Source organism: Mustelus asterias, chromosome 26 (genome assembly GCF_964213995.1).
Source record: "Mustelus asterias chromosome 26, sMusAst1.hap1.1, whole genome shotgun sequence".
In the NCBI taxonomy this organism is placed as follows: domain Eukaryota; kingdom Metazoa; phylum Chordata; class Chondrichthyes; order Carcharhiniformes; family Triakidae; genus Mustelus; species Mustelus asterias.
In genome coordinates, this window is record NC_135826.1 from 22,598,778 (window position 1) to 22,618,890 (window position 20,113).

The 20,113-nt window shown below is 41.5% G+C and overlaps 1 protein-coding gene across 1 annotated transcript in view; it reads left to right on the forward strand.

Annotated features, from left to right (window-relative positions):
* hcn2b (hyperpolarization activated cyclic nucleotide-gated potassium channel 2b) overlaps positions 1–20,113 on the forward strand; it is a 135,868-nt gene that overhangs the window by 6,542 nt on the left and 109,213 nt on the right. Inside the window, exon 2 of the mRNA XM_078198764.1 lies at positions 9,526–9,949. Within this exon, the coding sequence (XP_078054890.1) occupies positions 9,526–9,949 (424 nt within the window). The remainder of the gene's footprint in view (positions 1–9,525; positions 9,950–20,113) is intronic.

Below are 20,113 nucleotides of genomic sequence, written 5' to 3' on the forward strand. Positions count from 1 at the left end.
GACCCAAGTATAATGCCCTGGGGACCCTGGTTTAAATCCCATCATTGTAGATAGTGAAATTTGAATTCGATAAAAATCTGGGATTTAAAATTCTGACCATGAAACCATTGTTGATTGTTGTAAAAACCCATTTGCATTACTAATGTCCTTTAGGGGACAAACTCAGCTGTCCTTACCTGGTCAGGTCTACATGTGACTCCAGACCCACAACAATGTGGCTGATTCTTAAATACGCTCTGAAATGCCCTAGCAGATTAGGCAATTAGGGGTGGGTAACAAATGCTGACCTAGCCAGGGACAGCCACACCCCATTAAATAATTATTTAAAAAATACAAACTTACTAATCCTGGCAATCTTGCTTTAAGAAGCTCAAGTGTTACTGGCACGGACATGTGTGTAACAATCACAGGAGTACTGCTTACCTAGTTTTGGACCTTATGTTCGGGAAAGAAAAATAATTTTCCACCTAACCATGTTTTTTTTTCTTGACTCTAGAATGTTTAATGATGAGGCTTGGTGCCAAAATGAAAAGTACTTCATTCCTCAGTACTTCACTTTGATGGAAATTCACGAAGAAATATGTAGTTAGAATGCCCCTGTAGAGAGGACAGAACTCGCCCCTTCCTCCATGCTTGCTTCTGAGCTGAGTTTGTCTGCTGTGTCTTGTATAATTTTATTCTTGACTGGGTTAAAACTTGTCCCTCCTCTGGGACAGGTACCAAGCCTGCCACTGTGATTATGTAAGACTGAGCAAACATGAGATCACATAATGTGTGTGTGTACATTTATTAAAGTGTTACAAATGGAGACAAGTTTGGGATTATAATGCAAGGTAATGAGGTTTTGACGTTGTGGGTTCTTGCCACATATTTGTCTTCATTACAGCAGGTAGCGGTGAACCGTCTGGGAATGAGTTATCTCGCCCTTGTTTTGTTTTATTCCTTTTCGCATCAGGAATTGCCCAGGGAATAATAGTCTGATCTGACTGGGGAACGTCTTCCCAATGAGCACTCCATCCGAGCTCCTTTTCTGGTGCAGCTGGCGTCTGCTTGCCGGAACCTGGGAGGTTTGAGGAGTTTGGATCTGCAGGGAGCTGTTTATGGTGCTGAAATCTGAAGCGCTGCCCACACAGCAAAACTTTTCTTTCTCCACATCAGTCGCATTGTTTTTCCCTCTCGCAGTGTCAATACCAACCCGAATACTGTACCACCCGCTAAGCTGCTGATACGACTGATGATAGTTAACAGTTCGACATCAATCAACATTTTGACACCATGCTGTTTTTCCTGGGAATTTCCATTGTCTGCGGTGTACTTGCTTGACTTTTAAAGCAGAGCAGTAATGCCGGGGTGCTGCAATAATTGCAGAAAACCAATGATACCAATTTTAATTTCGGACAACAGCTCAACGCCGTGACCGTATATATTTTAAATGGATATCCCTAAAACAATCCAGCCCACCTATTATTTCCTATCGCCCTACATACTGCAATTGCTGCTCAGCACCCCGCCCCCCGCTATTTTAATAATCGATTTATTTCTGTCTTGACGATTAGGCAGAAGGACATTTATCATGCAAGATTCAGTATCATTGGTTTGACAGTACGGAGACCAATATTTTATAGCGAATTCACACCAGCTGAATACAATACCCATGTGATACATTATCTCCGCCTGCCGATATTTTATGCTCTTCGGAAGGAATCCTGCAGATGTCCTACTAGTCTAAACCTTCTCGGTGAGCCTTACCCGCAGTCAGTCTCTCCTTGTGGCGACCTTGCGGACAAGGAGACACCATCACCTGATCCCAGTTTGATTGTAGTGGCTTGAGTCCATTGACGACCTTAATTGAACGGTACCTGCACGACTTGAGAGGAATTCATTTGCTGTTTTAACGCTGTTTGAAAGCGGCAGTTGTTTCTGCTGTGTCAAATCAGTTTCAGTATTTCATGCAGCCCCACTGATCATAATTTAAGGTTATTTCCATCGCTATCTCATCACCGCTTTTCTGGCTGTGGATCGATTAAAGAACCAGAAAATTCTCTCAGTGGGGCCTCCATGTCTTCCCTGAAAGCTTCGATTCGTCCACCTGAATGTCATTTTAATATATTTTCTCATCTTTTCCTCTCCCTGTTGTCCATTTACTTTTTAGAAACAAAATCAGTGTCCTCCCAGCCCACATACAATAATTCAAATTAGTTTTCTTTCAGCTAAACAGTTGAGCACAGAACAGGCCCTTCGGCCCACGATGTTGTGCCGAGCTTTATCTGAAACCAAGATCAAGCTATCCCACTCCCTACCATCCTGGTGTGCTCCATGTGCCTATCCAATAACCGCTTAAATGTTCCTAAAGTGTCTGACTCCACTATCACTGCAGGCAGTCCATTCCACACCCCAACCACTCTCTGCGTAAAGAACCTACCTCTGATATCCTTCCTGTGTCTCCCACCACGAACCCTATAGTTAAGCCCCCTTGTAATAGCTCCATCCACCCGAGGAAATAGTCTTTGAACGTTCACTCTATCTATCCCCTTCATCATTTTATAAACCTCTATTAAGTCTCCCCTCAGCCTCCTCCGCTCCAGAGAGAACAGCCCTAGCTCCCTCAACCTTTCCTCATAAGACCTACCCTCCAAACCAGGCAGCATCCTGGTAAATCTCCTCTGCACTATTTCCAGCGCTTCCACATCCTTCTTATAGTGAGGTGACCAGAACCGCACACAATATTCCAAATGTGGTCTCACCAAGGTCCTGTACAGTTGCAGCATAACCCCACGGCTCTTAAACTCCAACCCCCTGTTAATAAAAGCTAACACACTATAGGCCTTCTTCACAGCTCTATCCACTTGAGTGGCAACCTTTAGAGATCTGTGGATATGGACCTCAAGATCTCTCTGTTCCTCCACAGTCTTCAGAACCCTACCTTTGACCCTGTAATCCACATTTAAATTAGTCCTACCAAAATGAATCACCTCACATTTATCAGGGTTAAACTCCATTTGCCATTTTTCAGCCCCGCTTTGCATCCTATCTATGTCTCTTTGCAGCCTACAACAGCCCTCCACCACATCCACTACTCCACCAATCTTGGTGTCATCAGCAAATTTACTGATCCACCCTTCAGCCCCCTCCTCTAAGTCATTAATAAAAATCACAAAGAGCAGAGGACCAAGCACTGATCCTTGTGGCACTCCGCTAGCAACCTGCCTCCAATCCAAAAATTTTCCATCCACCACCACCCTCTGTCTTCGATCAGACAGCCAGTTACCTATCCAATCGGCCGACTTTCCCTCTATCCCACACCTCCTCACTTTCATCATAAGCCAACCATGGGGGACCTTATCAAACGCCTTACTAAAATCCATGTATATGACATCAACTGCCCTACCTTCATCAACACACTTAGTTGCCTCCTCAAAAAATTCTATCAAATTTGTGAGGCACGACTTGCCCCTCACGAATCCGTGCTGACTATCCCGGATTAAGCCGCATCTTTCTAAATGGTCGTAAATCCCATCTCTAAGGACCTTTTCCATCAATTTACCAACCACTGAAGTAAGACTAACCGGTCTATAATTACCAGGGTCATTTCTATTCCCTTAAACAGAGGAACAACATTCGCCATTCTCCAGTCCTCTGGCACCATCCCCGTGGACAGCGAGGACCCAAAGATCAAAGCCAAAGGCTCTGCAATCTCATCCTTTGCCTCCCAAAGAATCCTAGGATACATTTCATCAGGCCCAGGGGACTTATCGACCTTCAGTTTATTCAAAACTGCCAGGACATCCTCCCTCCGAACATCTATTTCCTCCAGCCTATTAGCCTGTAACACCTTCTCTTCCTCAAAAACATGGCCCCTCTCCTTGGTGAACACTGAAGAAAAGTATTCATTCATCACCTCGCCTATCTCTACTGACTCCATACACAAGTTCCCACTACTGTCCTTGACCGGCCCTAACCTCACCCTGGTCATTCTTTTATTCCTCACATAAGAGTAAAAAGCCTTGGGGTTTTCCTTGATCCGACCCGCCAAGGACTTCTCATGTCCCCTCCTAGCTCTCCTAAGCCCCTTTTTCAGCTCATTCCTTGCTAACTTGTAACCCTCAATCGAGCCATCTGAACCTTGTTTCCTCATCCCTACATAAGCTTCCCTCTTCCTTTTCACAAGACATTCCACCTCTTTCGTGAACCATGGTTCCCTCACTTGGCCATTTCCTCCCTGCCTGACAGGGACATACCTATCAAGGACACCCAGTATTTGTTCCTTGAAAAAGTTCCACTTTTCATTAGTTCCTTTCTCTGACAGTTTCTGTTCCCAACTTATGCCCCCTAATTCTTGCCTAATCGCATCATAATTACCTCTCCCCCAATTGTTGAATTCTCCAACAAATTGAATTGAAGACAATAATAACATTTGAAAGTCAGAATGTAGAGCTGAAACAAAATGATTCCTCAAATAATTTGAATTGATGGACTTTGAATTGGGACAAGCATGTCGATATATTTATTCAATTGTTTTAACTAGCCAGCACTCCAAATATGTGGGGGTTAGATTGATTGACCATGCTAAATTGCCCCTTAGTGTCGGGGGATTAGCAGGATAAATAGGTAGGGTTGTGGGGATAGTGCCTGGGTGGGATTGTTGTCAGTGCAGACTCTATGGGCCGAATGGTTTCCTTCTGCACTGTAGGGATTCTATGGATATCCTTATCTCACATTTTCCCCCTTTGGCACTGATTAACTGCCTCACTGGTTAATTGTTTCTCTACTTCCATGCTTGTCTTTAATCTTTCTCCATTTCTATCCTATTCATAGCTTATTAGTCTTTTGCAATTTCTGTTATTTCTCCCCCAGTTGCAGTGTTCTTTATGACGGTTCTTTTGAATAGTTTCTACAATGTGAAGTATTTTTGATTTCCCATTGATGCATAATTCACACAGATGTGAATCACACACTGGATGTGAGATCAGCCAAACTCTCTAAAATTCACTGAGTCGCCCTCAGGGGAGAATCTCACATGACGTCAGCCCTGAGCTAGTTGCAGTGTAGTTGTTGTTGGAAAAAAAAGATGAAAGATCAAAAGTTCTCAGTTGGTCTATGTTTAATTAAAAAAAAATGTTACCCATGTTTCTGCTGGGCAGTTGAGTCTTTGTTACATTTAAACCTAAATCTTGAAATGAGTAGGATTCTACAGTGCTGGAAATTATAGAATCCCTACAGTGCAGAAGAGACCATTCGGCCCATTGAGTCTGCATTGACTCTTTGACAGAGTAACTTACCCAGGCCCTCTCCCCACCCTATCCGTGTAACCCCACACATTTCCCATGGCTAATCCATCTAAGCGACACATCTTAAGACATTAAGGGGCAATTTAGCATGACCAATTCACCTAACTTGCATATCTTTGGACTGTGGAAGGAAACCGGAGTACCCAGAGGAAATCCACGCAGACATTGGCGAGACTGTGCAAACTCCACACAGACAGTCATCCAAGGCCGAAATTGAACCTGAGACCCTAGAGCCAAGAGACTGCAGTGCTAACCACTGTGCCACCGTGCCGAAAAGACTCCATTTCCCCTAGCTAATGGGTTCGCGTAGGATCATCAGTCTAATTTTAGATTTCTTACAGCGCATTTGTAAAGCTGGTATCCATTCTGCTTCAGTATTTTTTTATGTTGGAGCCCCTGGGCTTATCTGAAGAATCTTCTGACATCTGTTCATTTTTCTTAGCTGGTTGTTCATAACATCTTAGCCTGGTCTCGTTCTCCAAACCCCCACTACTGCTTATTTCTTTATTTCTGTTGTTGTGCCTACAGGAGTATCATACTTCCTACATCTTTGGATTAAGTTTATTTTTCTGTTCTGTTTGCTCTGCATTCATTCATCAACATAGTCTCATCATTTACAATTATCTTTTCAATTTTTACTGTGTCAAGATGGTTCTCCATATTACTGCTGTTCAAATCAAATGCCACAATATCTTTGCTGTTGAAGTCATGTGAAAAGTCTCACAACACCAGGTTAAAGTCCAACAGGTTTATTTGGTACCTCAAGCCACAAGCTTTCGGAACACTGCCCCTTCATCAGGTGAGTGGGAATTGTGTTCACAAACAGGGCATATATAGATACAAACTCAATTTACAAGATAATGGTTGGAATGCGAGTCTTTACAGGTAATCAAGTCTTAAAGGTACAGACAATGTGAGTGGAGAGAGGGTTAAGCACAGGTTAAAGAGATGTGCATCGTCTCCAGCCAGGACAGTTAGTGAGAAAGGAAGTCCATTGTCGGACTACACACTTCAACTAGATAAAATCGAAGTTCTCAGCCGAGGGCTCAATTTCTGCCCCACCACCAAAATGGACCCCATCAGTCTTGCAGTGGACACAGAGGAATTCATCACCTCAACCGGGATCTTGGGTTCATGTCACACTATCTGTAACCCCCACGACTTGCCTGGGCTTGCAAAATCTCACTAACTGTCCTGGCTGGAAACAATACACATCTCTTTAACCTGTGCTTAACCCTCTCTCCACTCACACACTATCTGTACCTTTAAGACTTGATTACTTGTAAAGACTTGTATTCCAACCATTATCTTGTAAATTGAGTTTGTGTCTATATATGCCCTGTTTGTGAACACAACTCCCACTCACCTGATGAAGGGGCAGTGCTCCAAAAGCTTGTGCTACAAATAAACCTGTTGGACTTTAACCTGGTGTTGTGAGACTTCTTACTGTGCTTACCCCAGTCCAACGCCGGCATCTCCACATCATGGAAGTCATGTGATTCAGAGAAGGGAAACCCACTATCCACTCTTGTCAGTCATTTCATCGAACTGGCATTAATAAGATAAAAATTTTAGACCATAAGTAATGATAGTTAAGTATGCCTTTTGCAGGATAACAGCATATCCTGTTGAAGCATATATGGAAGCAAGCAATGCTTTTCAAGTTTGAGATGGCAAACCTATTAAATTTGCCTTCACTGATCATGTTGTCATGTCAAGTCTTTATATATTGCTGCACAGTACTCCAGACTGTATGTTATATGTGTGTTAGATCTGCTCGTATTCCTAATAGCTTACTTTGCATTATTTTTTGTATAGTTTACCGTGCATTTTATAAATGAATGGAGCTGCTAAATTGCTACTCCAGCACACAATGTGCACTGGGATAAAATTTTAATGCAGTCTTAGGTACACAAACTATGTAAAACTTAAATTACACACAATCTATTCAATAGGTGGCAAGGTGGCACAATGGTTCGCACTGCTGCCTCACAGCGCCAGGGACCCGGATTCGATTCCTGGCTTGGGTCACTGTCTGTGCGGAGTTTGCACATTCTCCTTGTGTCTGTGTGTGTTTCCTCTGGGTGCTCCGGTTTCCTCCCACTGTCCAAAGACGTGCGGGTTAGGTTGATTGGCCATGCTAAATTACCCCTTGATGTCAGGGGTTAGTAGGGTTAATACGTAGGATTATGGGCATAGGGCCTGGGTGGGAATGGCCTCCTTCTGCACTGTAGGGATTCTATGATGAGGTACCGCTCAGCCTTTCAATTCTTGTAGTCTATTATGTTCTTCAACAAGTACTAGCATACCACATGGATGTAAAGCATGCAAGAAAACTGTTTATAGTTATTTTCAACATTTTTTAATTCATTCCTCTGAGAAGAACCGTATATGGACTTGGAAAGAGCTTCTGATGGAGAATGACTTACTTTATTTGGAAAATATCTTGTGTTGAAATAACATTATATATGTATATTGCTTGAGGAGTTTAGAATGTAATCACCTATTTAATGAAATATAGATGGTTTAAGAACAATAACTATCTTTCAGGAAATGAACCATTAACAAGCTGGGCCCTGCAGTGTTGACAGTGACTGCAAGAAAATTGTCCACATTAGACACACTTAACAGAAAGTGTTTCACGGAAATGTGTGAATTTTGGTTTTCAACAATCTATTGAATGAGTGAATATTATCTAGAACTTCATTTGAAACAAATTCACAGCCAAGATACAACATGCCACAATTTCTCTTTGTTGGACTGGTGTTTATGTAGTAACATGTGCTGTTGTAGATAATAATTCATTGACCAGCCTGTCTTTGCAGAGGTTTGGTGGTTGAATTGATGGATCACAAGGTTCATGTAACGTTTGTGCCGTGGGAGCTGTCATATGTGCTATTCAGAAATATGTATTTTTACCTGAACAATGAATAACTTTCTAAAACAGCAATATATTTTAAAATTGATACATACATTCCTTGTAAATCTGTTGAAATGATTTTGTGCCAGTTTCATGTATAAAGATGGATGCACAGTAGCATCGTACCACGAACATGAAGCGAATAATCCTTTATACTTACTGATGTCCCTCTGTCTCCTTTGTTGCCACGATTTAGCGATGCTGGTTAAAGAGCACCTGGAATGGTAGAAGCCCTCATTATTCATATCACAAGTAAAATTTCTTATCTCATCAAGGGTCTCTAGGTAAAATGGCTGCTCCCAGGATACCTGTAATCTGCACTTCTAAAACATAACAGAAGATAATGTAGAGTCTGAGAGAGAGATCCACCGAATACACAAATTTCTCTCATTTGGAATAATGGCCTGAATTAACAGACTGAGCTATTCCTGTGGTTTCCTCATTTCCATAAATGACTGGAATACATAAGCCTGTGAGCTTATTAAATTTGTAGTCCGAATGAAGGATACTGTCAAGGTTTTGCAACAGGAATTAGATTTGTTGTACAATTGGGGATACAAATAGAAAATGAGATTTAATACTAACTAATGCAAAATGTTTCATATTGGAAGAAAGAACAAGCATCATATGTATAAATCCAAAGAAATTATGTTGACCTTTAATAATATGGAGAAAAATGCAACATATTGTTTTTGAAACATATTGCTGTATGGATCTCATTCGGAATACTGTGCACAATTCCAATTTATTGTAACTCAGAAGGGACAACCTTGAGAGAGCCTAGAGAAGAATGATCCCAAGTGTAAAGCACACTGAACATAAGAACATAAGAACGATGAGGAAAGATGAGGGAAAAATTTACCTTAACAGTTCTGAAAGAAAAGAGTTAAAAAGAGACACATGAATCATTATATAATAAAGGCAAGGCAGACAGGATATTGTTCTAAGGGCAATCAGGTAAGTTGAACATGAGTACAACATTTAAGTGAGTGAAAAGTAAATGTAACAATGATCTTGGAGTGGGGAGAGTGAATATATTTATTCAAAGAGTGATAAGGGGTTTAAATGTCATTCTGGAAATATTGAAGATATTAGCTTGATGGGCTTTTCTTAACTTTAATAGAATCATAGGATAGATGTAACATCATTACTAGTTGCGCAGTGTTGAAATGATAATTTTGTTTAACTCGATCCGTCTATGTTGCAATGATTCTGAAGGAATGCCTACAAACTCTCCATTCATAGCTCTCAGATAATGAAAGGATGGTAGAACGGACTTTTTGAGGCTCTTACTTAACTTATTATCTTTCTTTACAGGTTTTACTGGGATTTCACAATGTTGTTGTTTATGGTTGGAAATCTCATAATTATCCCAGTAGGAATCACCTTCTTCAAGGAAGAAACAACTACGCCATGGATTATCTTTAATGTGGTGTCTGACACTTTCTTCCTTATGGATTTAGTCTTAAACTTCAGAACTGGAATTGTTATAGAAGATAACACAGAAATCATATTGGACCCAGAGAAAATTAAGAAGACATATTTAAAAAGCTGGTTTATTGTAGACTTTGTCTCCTCAATCCCTGTGGATTATATATTTTTGATAGTAGAAAAAGGCATCGATTCAGAAGTTTATAAAACTGCCAGAGCACTACGGATTGTGCGGTTTACAAAAATTCTCAGTCTTTTACGATTATTGAGACTCTCCAGATTGATTAGGTATATTCACCAATGGGAAGAGGTAAGACTATTTTTAAATGAGTTTTCTTTTACTCCTGTTTTGATAATGTTGATACATATTTACATTTCTAGCAATCTAGACATGATGAGATACAAATTCAGCATTGTTGTACCAGTTTTACAGGTATTAAATGATCATAATAATGTTAAATGTAATGGTGGGAAGACCTGTGTTCATTTGGTACTCATGCCTTAGCTGTGACTAAATTCCGACTGCATTGTGGCTGAAGTGAGTTCAGGACTCATTCTGAACCCACTGGTTATAAGTAAGCATAAATCTTTGGCGTTATATGGATGTCCGCCCTCAAGATTGAACTCGGGCTTTTGATGACGTTTAGGTGTGGTAGGAAAGGTGCTTGGAATTAATCTTGTTGAATTAAGGTGTTCAGTAAATTGATTCTTTGAAATTAATTTAACCAAAGTATGATACAACCATTATCACATGACATATAGGGGATAACTCAAAGGCCAAATGGACAGTAAAGAAAGTGCTGGCATATGTAGTGATTTCTGTGACCTTGGGATTAGATGTCTTACAGTGGTTTACAGCTGAATAAATATATTTGATGTGTAGGAAGATACAGCAGCCAATTTGCAAAGAATATGACCCGCCCCCAGTATCAATATGATAATGACCAGATAACACATTCGTATTAGTATTTGTAGATAGATAAATATTGGCCAGGACATCAGTATTAAAATTGCTCTTTGGGCGGCACGGTAGCACAGTGGTTAGCACTGCTGCTTCACAGCTCCAGGGACCTGGGTTCGATTCCCGGCTTGGGTCACTGTCTGTGTGGAGTTTGCACATTCTCCTCGTGTCTGCGTGGGTTTCCTCCGGGTGCTCCGGTTTCCTCCCACAGTCCAAAGATGTGCAGGTTAGGTTGATTGGCCATGCTAAAATTGCCCCTTAGTGTCCTGGGATGCGTAGATTAGCGGGATTAGCGGGTAAAATATGTAGGGATATGGGGGTAGGGCTTGAGTGGGATTGTGGTCGGTGCAGACTCGATGGGCTGAATGGCCTCTTTCTGCACTGTAGAGTTTCTATGATTTCTATGATTTCTTTGAATAGTGATACAAGGGGCTGGTTTTTCGTTGAGTCTGGAGGACTCTGCAGACATTTAAAAATGGCCTTTCCCCCGGAGAGTGCAGAACAGGACAAAGTGCTGGTAAAGGGTTTCAAGGGAAAATACACGCCCATACCATTATACAGGGTGCACCTGGAGTGCAACCTTATTTCAGGACTGGTGACTGTGGGAGTTGTCACCAGTCGACCTGCTCTTTGGAAATTACCTGGTGGGATCAAGGGTGTTAGCATCCCCAGTTGTTGTAGAGAAGCTGTGTGAGGTCAGAGAAGCAGAGCAGCTGCAGGAGAAAGTCCCTGGTGTGGTAACCCAATCTATGGCCAAACAAGCCCTATCAGAAGAGGCCAAAGTAGCATTCATAGAATAGAATCCCTACAGTGCAGAAAGAGGCCATCTGGCCCATCGGGTCTGCACCGACCACAATCCCACCCAGGCCCTACCCCCATATCCCTACACATTTACCCGCTAATCCCTCTAACCTACGCATCTCAGGACACTAAGGGGCAATTTTTTAGCATGCCAATCAACCTAACCCGCACATCTTTGGACTGTGGGAGGAAACCGGAGCACCCGGAGGAAACCCACGCAGACACGAGGAGAATGTGCAAACTCCACACAGTCAGTGACCCAAGCTGGGAATTGAACCCAGGTCCCTGGAGCTGTGAAGCAGCAGTGCTAACCACTGTTCTACTGTGCCGCCCACATTGCGGAAGGATGATTCTGCTGTTGGGTTATCCAATACCTTTTTCAAAAGTTTAGAAGACTCTAAGGATGTAATGAATAGCTCTTCCTTGGCTGTGGCTCAACAAGCTAGCCTGGTGCTAAAAAAATTAAAATAGACTGAAAATCTCCAAACCGAAGTTGAAACAGACAGATGTAGAGTGCTTTTACTTTAAAAATGAGGTAGTGATGAGGAATTGGAGACCCCCCACACAGACCTGCAGACAATGGATGGACAATGATCCAAAAGCTAGCTGTGTGACTGAAGCACCGAGGGAAATATTGAAGCTCGCCCACAAAATCCCCAGGGCTGACATGTCAGCATATGGAAAACCCAAGCCAGCATTTTTAGTAGCCACACCTCCACAAAGATGTGGTGAAGTTCTGCAACACCTGCTAACCTCTATTAACTAATGTAAGAACGGAAACTCATTCCTTCAGGTTATAATTGTTGTTGGAGATTTAAAAAACAAAATAAATCTAAAAGTAGAAGTTTTTTTTCCAACCTTTTCTTTCTGAAACCATTCTCTCTCTCTCTGTTAATCCAATATTTCTTTTTCTCTCTTTATTTCTCTTTCTGTCCAATTGATACTGAATTCACTCTCTCTAGCGTTTGCCTTTATCTTAATCTTTGCTGCTCATGTCACAATCCGTCAATTTAATTGGTTAAGGAGAGGCACCAGTCTTGGGTGACTGTGTGTGTGGAGGTTGCATATTCTCCCCGTGTCTGCATGGGTTTCCACTGGGTGCTCCAGTTTCCACCCACAGTCCAAAGATGTGCAGGTTAGGTGAATTGGCTATGCTAAATTGTCCCAAGAGTTTAGATGGATTAGCTATGGAAAATGTGTGGGGTTACAGGCACAGGGTGGGGGAGAGGGTCTGGGTAAGATAATCTGTCAGACAGTTGGTACAGACTCGATGAGCTGAATGGCCTCATCTGCACTATAGGGATTCTGTGCTCCTATGATACTTGCTTGTGCTATTCTAGAAGCCATGTAGGGGGTCCCAATGCAATTTACATCTCAGACATTCAGCATGTTGCAGCTTAGAATATTATCAATATGAATCAAGGAAGGGCAAGTCATTGCCTTGCTACCGAAAAAATTGGGCCAATATTTAGTGGTTGGATGGTTCTATTGCATTGTGTTTTCTTAACAGGTCCATGGTTTGAATGTGATAGGTGGCAGGCTCCCACAATAAATGTAACTTAATTAGGCGTGTAATTTGAACTCCTGTGATTTGGAGTTTTATTTTGTGTACTTAATTTGTTTTATAGTTTGCTACGAAAGTAAGCACCCTGTATTACTTTGCAATTAGCATTCCTTCAGTAGATTTGTAACAGAATTGTCCAAAATTGGTATCAACTAAAAGTTTGCAATTTATTATCCTATGAATGCAAAATGTCCAAATCTGCTCATGTAATATATTCTAATATATATATGTTGACTCAGAAGTAGCTCTCTTTCCCCTTGCTTAGAACTTTGGCGGTTCATGCTCCACTCCAGAGACTTGAGCTAATCAGATAGGCTAATTCTCCAGTGCAGTATTGAGAGAGTGTTGCATAGTTGGAGTCTTTTGGATGAGATTTTAAACTGAGACCGTGGGACAAATTTTCCTATTGTGTCCGCCACGGGAATCGTAGTGGGCGAAGGGCTACCAGGAAAAGGTCCGTTGACCTCGTGCAGGATTTTCCAGTTTTGGGGCGAGCATGGCTGGAAAACCACCCCCCCACCACCAGGTGGGATTCTCTGATCTTGTCCGTTCCCGCCCTTTTGTCAGCGAGAATGGAAAAATTGGCGTTCAGCTAAAATTACATTCACTGCGGCGGCACCAGGGAATCCAAGCTGCGGATGAGGTTGGAGGTTTCCGGCGCATATCTTCCATCTTGGCTGGATGTATAAGATCCAACAGTGTTTTTAAAAGCAGAATAAGGAAAGTTATATACCCAGGTCAATATTTACACCAGTGAAACAGATTATCTGGTGATTATGATGTTGCTGTGTTTGGGAATCGTGTTGTCTGCAAATTGGATGCTGTAGTTTCTATATCACAACATTTTTAAAAAAATCTTCATTGTCTATAAAGCAGTTTGGGATTGCCTGAGGTCAGGGATGGTGCTATATAAATGCAGGTTCTTTCAATACGCTTACCTACTTGTGCCTGTCTTCTTAATTTAAATGTTAGTGACCTGTGCTTTGGTAATCACTTTTAAGATTAGTTCCATTTTCTGAGAATATTCAGCTAAAGAGCAGTGCATGATACAAAATCCAATGAAAATCACAAAGGGAACTTTTAAATTGTTCATAAACAAACATTTGTGCTATGTTCGCTTTTCCATTAATATTTATCATTAATTCTGTTAACCAGTAACAAAAGCATTCTCATTGTTTTGCATTTTGATTGAAAGGAGGCTTCTGTAAGTGCCCTTAAAAGGGTAAAAGGCTGGTAGTTAGGTTATCATAAGCAATCCTATATATAATAGGGGCGGCATGGTGGCACAATGGTTAGCACGCTGCTTCATACTGCCAGGCGCTTGGGTTTGATTCCGCCTTGGGTGACAGTCTGTGTGGAATTTGTACGTTCTCCCCGTGGATTTCCTCCGGGTGCTCCAGTTTCCTCCCACAGTCCAAAGATGTGCAGATGAGGTGGATTAACCATGATAAATTGCCCCTTAGTTGATTAGGATTAGTGGAGTTCTTGGGGTTACATACATTGCGTTACGGGGATGCGATGCTCTGTCGGAGAGTCAGTGCAGACTTGATGGGCCAAATGGGCTCCTTCTGCACTGTAGAGATTCTATGGTATATACATATATAAAGCACTAAAACACTTCTCTGTTTTATTGTTATTTTTATGGCAATTCATGGATTCTGCAAACGTCTTCTGATTGTTTTCAAATTATCGGTGACTTTTGCACTTAAACTTTAGATATTGTCCAGATTAACTCAGAGAGGTGGTGGGGCAGTCATACAATGTGTGATGTAGTGGTTGGTTCTTGCTTGGAGTTTCCCACCACAAACTCTAGACTTTGACCAGATCCTCAGGGTAAGGTGTTCAGTAAAAGTTAGCTGATTTTCAAAATAACAGGATGGAAAATTGGAGGAGGAATTATCTTAGCCTCTTCTTATTCCACCTTTAAATTCATTCTTGGAGACAAGTTTGGTGTTTTCAAAATTGGCTGAGAATGGAGACTTGAAGAGCTTAAAATGTTAGGGTTAAAATAGGGAGGATGCTTCCCGTGTAGAGATGTACTCACACTGTACAAGGAGAACAAGTTTGAATGCTATATAATTGGATTGATGAGCATTTTTGAAATTCTTAATTTCCAGAAAGAATTGTATTAATTTTTGGAATCTCAGAATTTTACAGGAAAGAAGGCTATTTAGACCATCATACCTGTGTCATTTTCTGTAAGTACCATGACTCTGATCACATCCCTGCCCTACTCTAATAACATATTGTTTCGTATTTCAAACAGTCAATAGACTTCCCTAAGAAACATCACGTGCAGCTACAGTAATGTTACCCTATGCAATATCAAGAATATTGCTTTTCATGTCTTCTCTCTTATCTTTCTCACCAGATTCACATTGCAATCTCGTATTATTAGCTCTTGTATTGCGATATTGAAAGCATGTACATGGCCATAGTTGTGTAACAAAAAAGCTAAAGTAATACAATAAAATAAAAGCAAAATACTGCAGATGCTGGAAATCTGAAATGAAAACAGAGAACGCAGGAAATACTCAGCAGGTCAGGCAGCATCTTTGGGGAGTGCGAGTTAACATTTCAGATCAGTGATCTGTTGCAGCATTGAAAGTTAAGAGTTGTAACAGGTTTTAAGCAGGTAAAGAAAGAGGGAAGGGGGTGGGGAATAACAAAGACAAAGCTCTGTGATGGGGTAAAGGCAAGAGAAACTAAATGACGAGAGGGATGATGGGGCAGGGCAAAAGGAGATGACAATGGGATAAGTAAAGAAACAAAAGATGAGTTTGGAGAGAGGCGTGAATGGGAGATATTAGAATTATCTTCAACAACTGTCATTTGAAAAAAAAATGGGAAAAGTTGTGATCTGAAATTGTTGAATTCAGTGTTGAATCTGTAACGCTCTCAAGTGCATAGTCAAAAGATGAGGTGATATGAAGCTTATGTTGAGTGTCATTGAGACAGTCTAGGAGGTTGAGAATGGAGGGGTGAGAGTGGGAATGAGGCAGAGAATTAAAATGCCAGGTGACCAAAAGTCTTAAAGAAAATGCGTCATTTAGTCCATTCCTTACTTGCATGACAACTTAGGAAATACATTTTTAAATTAAAGGTGTAAGGATAGAAATCGTTACAATTGATGTACAAATGTCCAATGCACTTGAGTCAAATACCTCTTGCTGCTATTTCAATTAATGCGTTGACTCATTTGTTTTATAATGCCTTCCTTAAAACAATGGACAGAAGAATTTGAGACTGACATTTTCACATAATAATGACCAAAAAAGTAATTTCTGCTGTGATAGTCTTTTAAAATATTAAAATGATCCCAGTTGTAATACAACGAATTGTGTACATATATGTTCAAGTGCAAAATTTAGTCAAGATGAAATCTGTTGTAATTGCAAATTGGTCTAATATTTTACACATGGAACACATATCTATACTTGAACTTTTGAATATGTACATAAAATTGCTGACATGTAACATATACAAGCTTGGATGCCTTTGGTATAGTACGTGGATATAGCTTTGCAAAGTAAATTGATTGCATGGAGGTAAAACAAAATGGATTTTTAATATGAAATTAGGGCTGAAGAGCATGATGTTTATTGCTTTTAAATAAAATGGGGAACCTTGTACTCCTCCAAGTTGTTGCAGTGAATGGAAACCTTTCTCAATTTGTCCCTACACTGTCAGCTACAGATCCAGTTGGATGTTGAGTTAAGGTTCCACGATGCTGCAACAGTGTACATTAATTGTAACTTCAGAAGTGTGTCGCTCATGGATAAACTCCCACATCAAGTAAGCGTGGGGAATCTCAGAATGCCGGTTTGCGAGAGTATTGCTGAGTTAAGGCCTATTTTGCATAACAAGCTGAAAACCTAAGCTGAGATTGTCCACACACTCTGGCCGGAATTTTACCGCCTCGTCCGCCCCGGAATTGAGGTGGGTGAGGTTCGCAGAATGGAATTCTCCATTGGCCTCGGGCGGGATTTTACAAGCCTCGCCCAAGCAAGTTCGTAAAATTCAGGCCAGTCTCTCTTTTGTAACTGGCAAGTCGAGGAGACTTTCATCTTGTCAGTCTCGGCTGGATCCAGACCCAGGTACCCAGAGGTAAAGAGATGTTAGAATCATAGAATCCCTACAATGCAGAAGGAGGTCATTCGGCCCATTTAGCCGGCACCGTCAACATTCCCACCCAGGCCCTATCCCCGCAACCCCATGTATTTACCTTGCTAATCTCCCCTGACACTAAGGGACAATTTAGCATGGTCAATCAACCTAACTTGCACATCTCGGGAGTTTGGGAGGAAACCAGGGCACCCTGAGGAAACCCACGTAGACAGTGGGAGAACGTGCAGACTCCACACAGACAGTCACCCGAGGCCAGATTTGAACCTGGGTCCGTGGCGCTGAGGTAGCAGTGCTAACCACTGTGCCACCGTGCCGCCCAAATGTTATGGAGATCTACTGCACCAGCTGTTCACCAAATTGTCTTTTCATCCAAAGGCATTATTTTCATTCAGTGCAGAATATTTGAATAAATTAAAACACTATTTTCTTAGCTTTTACTGAAATATGAATAGAAAATTCAAGAGATACGGCATGCAATTGGATATTTTGGTCACAATATATTTTGAAATATATATTTGACAATCTCTCCCTTAATGTCAACAAACTGAAGGAGATAGTCATCGACTTCAGGAAGAGTGGAGAACATGCCCCTGTCTACCTCAATGGTGACGAAGTAGAAATGATCGAGAGCTTCACGTTTTTAGGCGTCCAGATCACCAACAACCTGTCCTGGTACCCCCATGCCGACACTATAGTTAAGAAAGCCCACCAACGCCTCTCCTTCCTCAGAAGGCTAAGGAAATTTGGCATGTCAACTATGACTCTCACAGATGCACCGTAGAAAACATTCTTTCTGGTTGTATCACAGCTTGGTATGGCTCCTGCTCTGCCTAAGACCGCAAGAAACTACAAAAGGTCGTGAATGTAGCCCAAACCATCACGCAAACCAGCCTCCCATCCATTGACTTTGTCTACATTTCCCACTGCCTCGGAAAAGCAGCCAGCATAATTAAGGACCCCACGCATCCCAAACATTCTCTCTTCCACCTCCTTCTGTTGGGAAAAAGATACAAAATTCTGAGGTCGCGTACCAACCGACTCAAGAACAGCTTCTTCCCTGCAGCCATCAGACTTTCGAATGGACCTACCTCGCACTAAGTTGATCTTTCTCTACACCCTAGCTATGACTGTAACACTACATTCTGCTACTCTCTCCTTTCCTTCTCTATGAACGGTATGCTTTATCTGTATATTGCACAAGAAACAATACTTTTCACTGTATACTAATACATGTGACAATAAATCAAATCAAAGAAATTCTTAAATTATCAGCTATACTGGACAAAATAAGTTGAAAAATTGATTACCTGCAGCAACTTAATTTACATCCAAATTCAATTCTTACTGAATCATAACACAGAAAATCATAAACTGCGTTGTACTGTTTGTTTGTATAAGGTCAATTGTAGATGGCATTTAGTGTTTAAAGAGAATGTGTAATATAAAGTGATCAGCTTGTAAGGATCAAGGGATTTGAAGGGACAAATATCAGCAGAACTGCCTGCTAAAAGATCTTGGTCTGAGAAATATTAATGTAGGAAACACCAGTCTCTGACCTGATTTACACAATGCACAATATTATTTTTTGCTGAAGATAAATACTCGTGCAATTAAGAACATAAGAACATAAGAACTAGGAGCAGGAGTAGGCCATCTAGCCCCTCGAGCCTGCCCCGCCATTCAACAAGATCATAGCTGATCTGAAGTGAATCAGTTCCACTTACCCGCCTGCTCCCCATATCCCTTAATTCCCTTATCGATCAGAAATCTATCTACCCGTGATTTAAACATTTTCAACGAGGTAGCCTCCACCACTTCAATGGGCAGAGAATTTCAGAGATTCACTACCCTCTGAGAGAAGAAGTTCCCCCTCAACTCTGTTCTGAACCGGCCCCCACTTATTTTGAGGCTGTGCCCTCTAGTTCTGGTTTCACTTCTAAGTGGAAAGAATCTCTCTACCTCTACTCTATCCAGCCCCTTCATTATCTCATATGTCTCTATAAGATCACTCCTCAGCCTTCTAAACTCCAACGAGTCCAGACCCAATCTGTTCAATCTCTCCTCATAAGCTACACCCCTCATCTCCGGTATCAACCTGGTGAACCTTCTCTGCACTCCCTCCAAGGCCAATATATCCTTTCGCAAATAAGGGGACCAAAACTGCACGCAGTACTCCAGTTGCGGCCTCACCAGTGCCTTGTATAGTTGCAGCAAGACCTCCCTGCTTTTATATTCTATCCCCCTCGCGATAAAGGCCAACATTCCATTCGCCTTCTTGATCACCTGCTGCACCTGCAGACTGAGTTTTTGCAATTCGTGCACAAGGACTCCCAGGTCCCTCTGCACATTAGCATGATGTAATTTTTCTCCATTTAAATAATATTCCAATTTACTATTATTTCTTCCAAAGTGGATAACCTCACATTTGCCATTGCAGCTACTACCGATGAAAATGCGTGCACATCTCATTCTGCATTTAGCATCCAGCTAGAATGTATTGTGAAATCTGATCAGTTGAATTTGATTTGATATATTATTGTCACATGCATTAGTATACAGTGAAAAGTATTGTTTCTTGCGCAATATACAGACAAAACATATCATTCATAGAGAAGGAGAGGAGAGAGTGCAGAATGTAGTGTTACAGTCATAGCTAGGGTGTAGAGAAAGATCAACTTAATGCAAGGTAGGTCCATTCAAAAGTCTGACGGCAGCAGGGAAGAAGCTGTTCTTGAGTCGGTTGATATGTGACCTCGGACTTTTGTATCTTTTTCCCGATGGAAGCAGGTGGAAGAGAGAATGTCCGGGGTGCGTGGAGTCCTTAATTATGCTGGCTGCTTTGCAGAGGCAGCGGGAAATGTAGACAGAGTCAATGGATGGGAGCCCGGTTTGCGTGATGGATTGGACTACATTCACGACCTTTTGTAGTTTCAACTTTAATAGGTGTTGATCCTTTCAGATGGTCTGGGGCGGTACCATTTGGTACCTTTCATAAACAATGTTAAGTTCAATAGGGATGG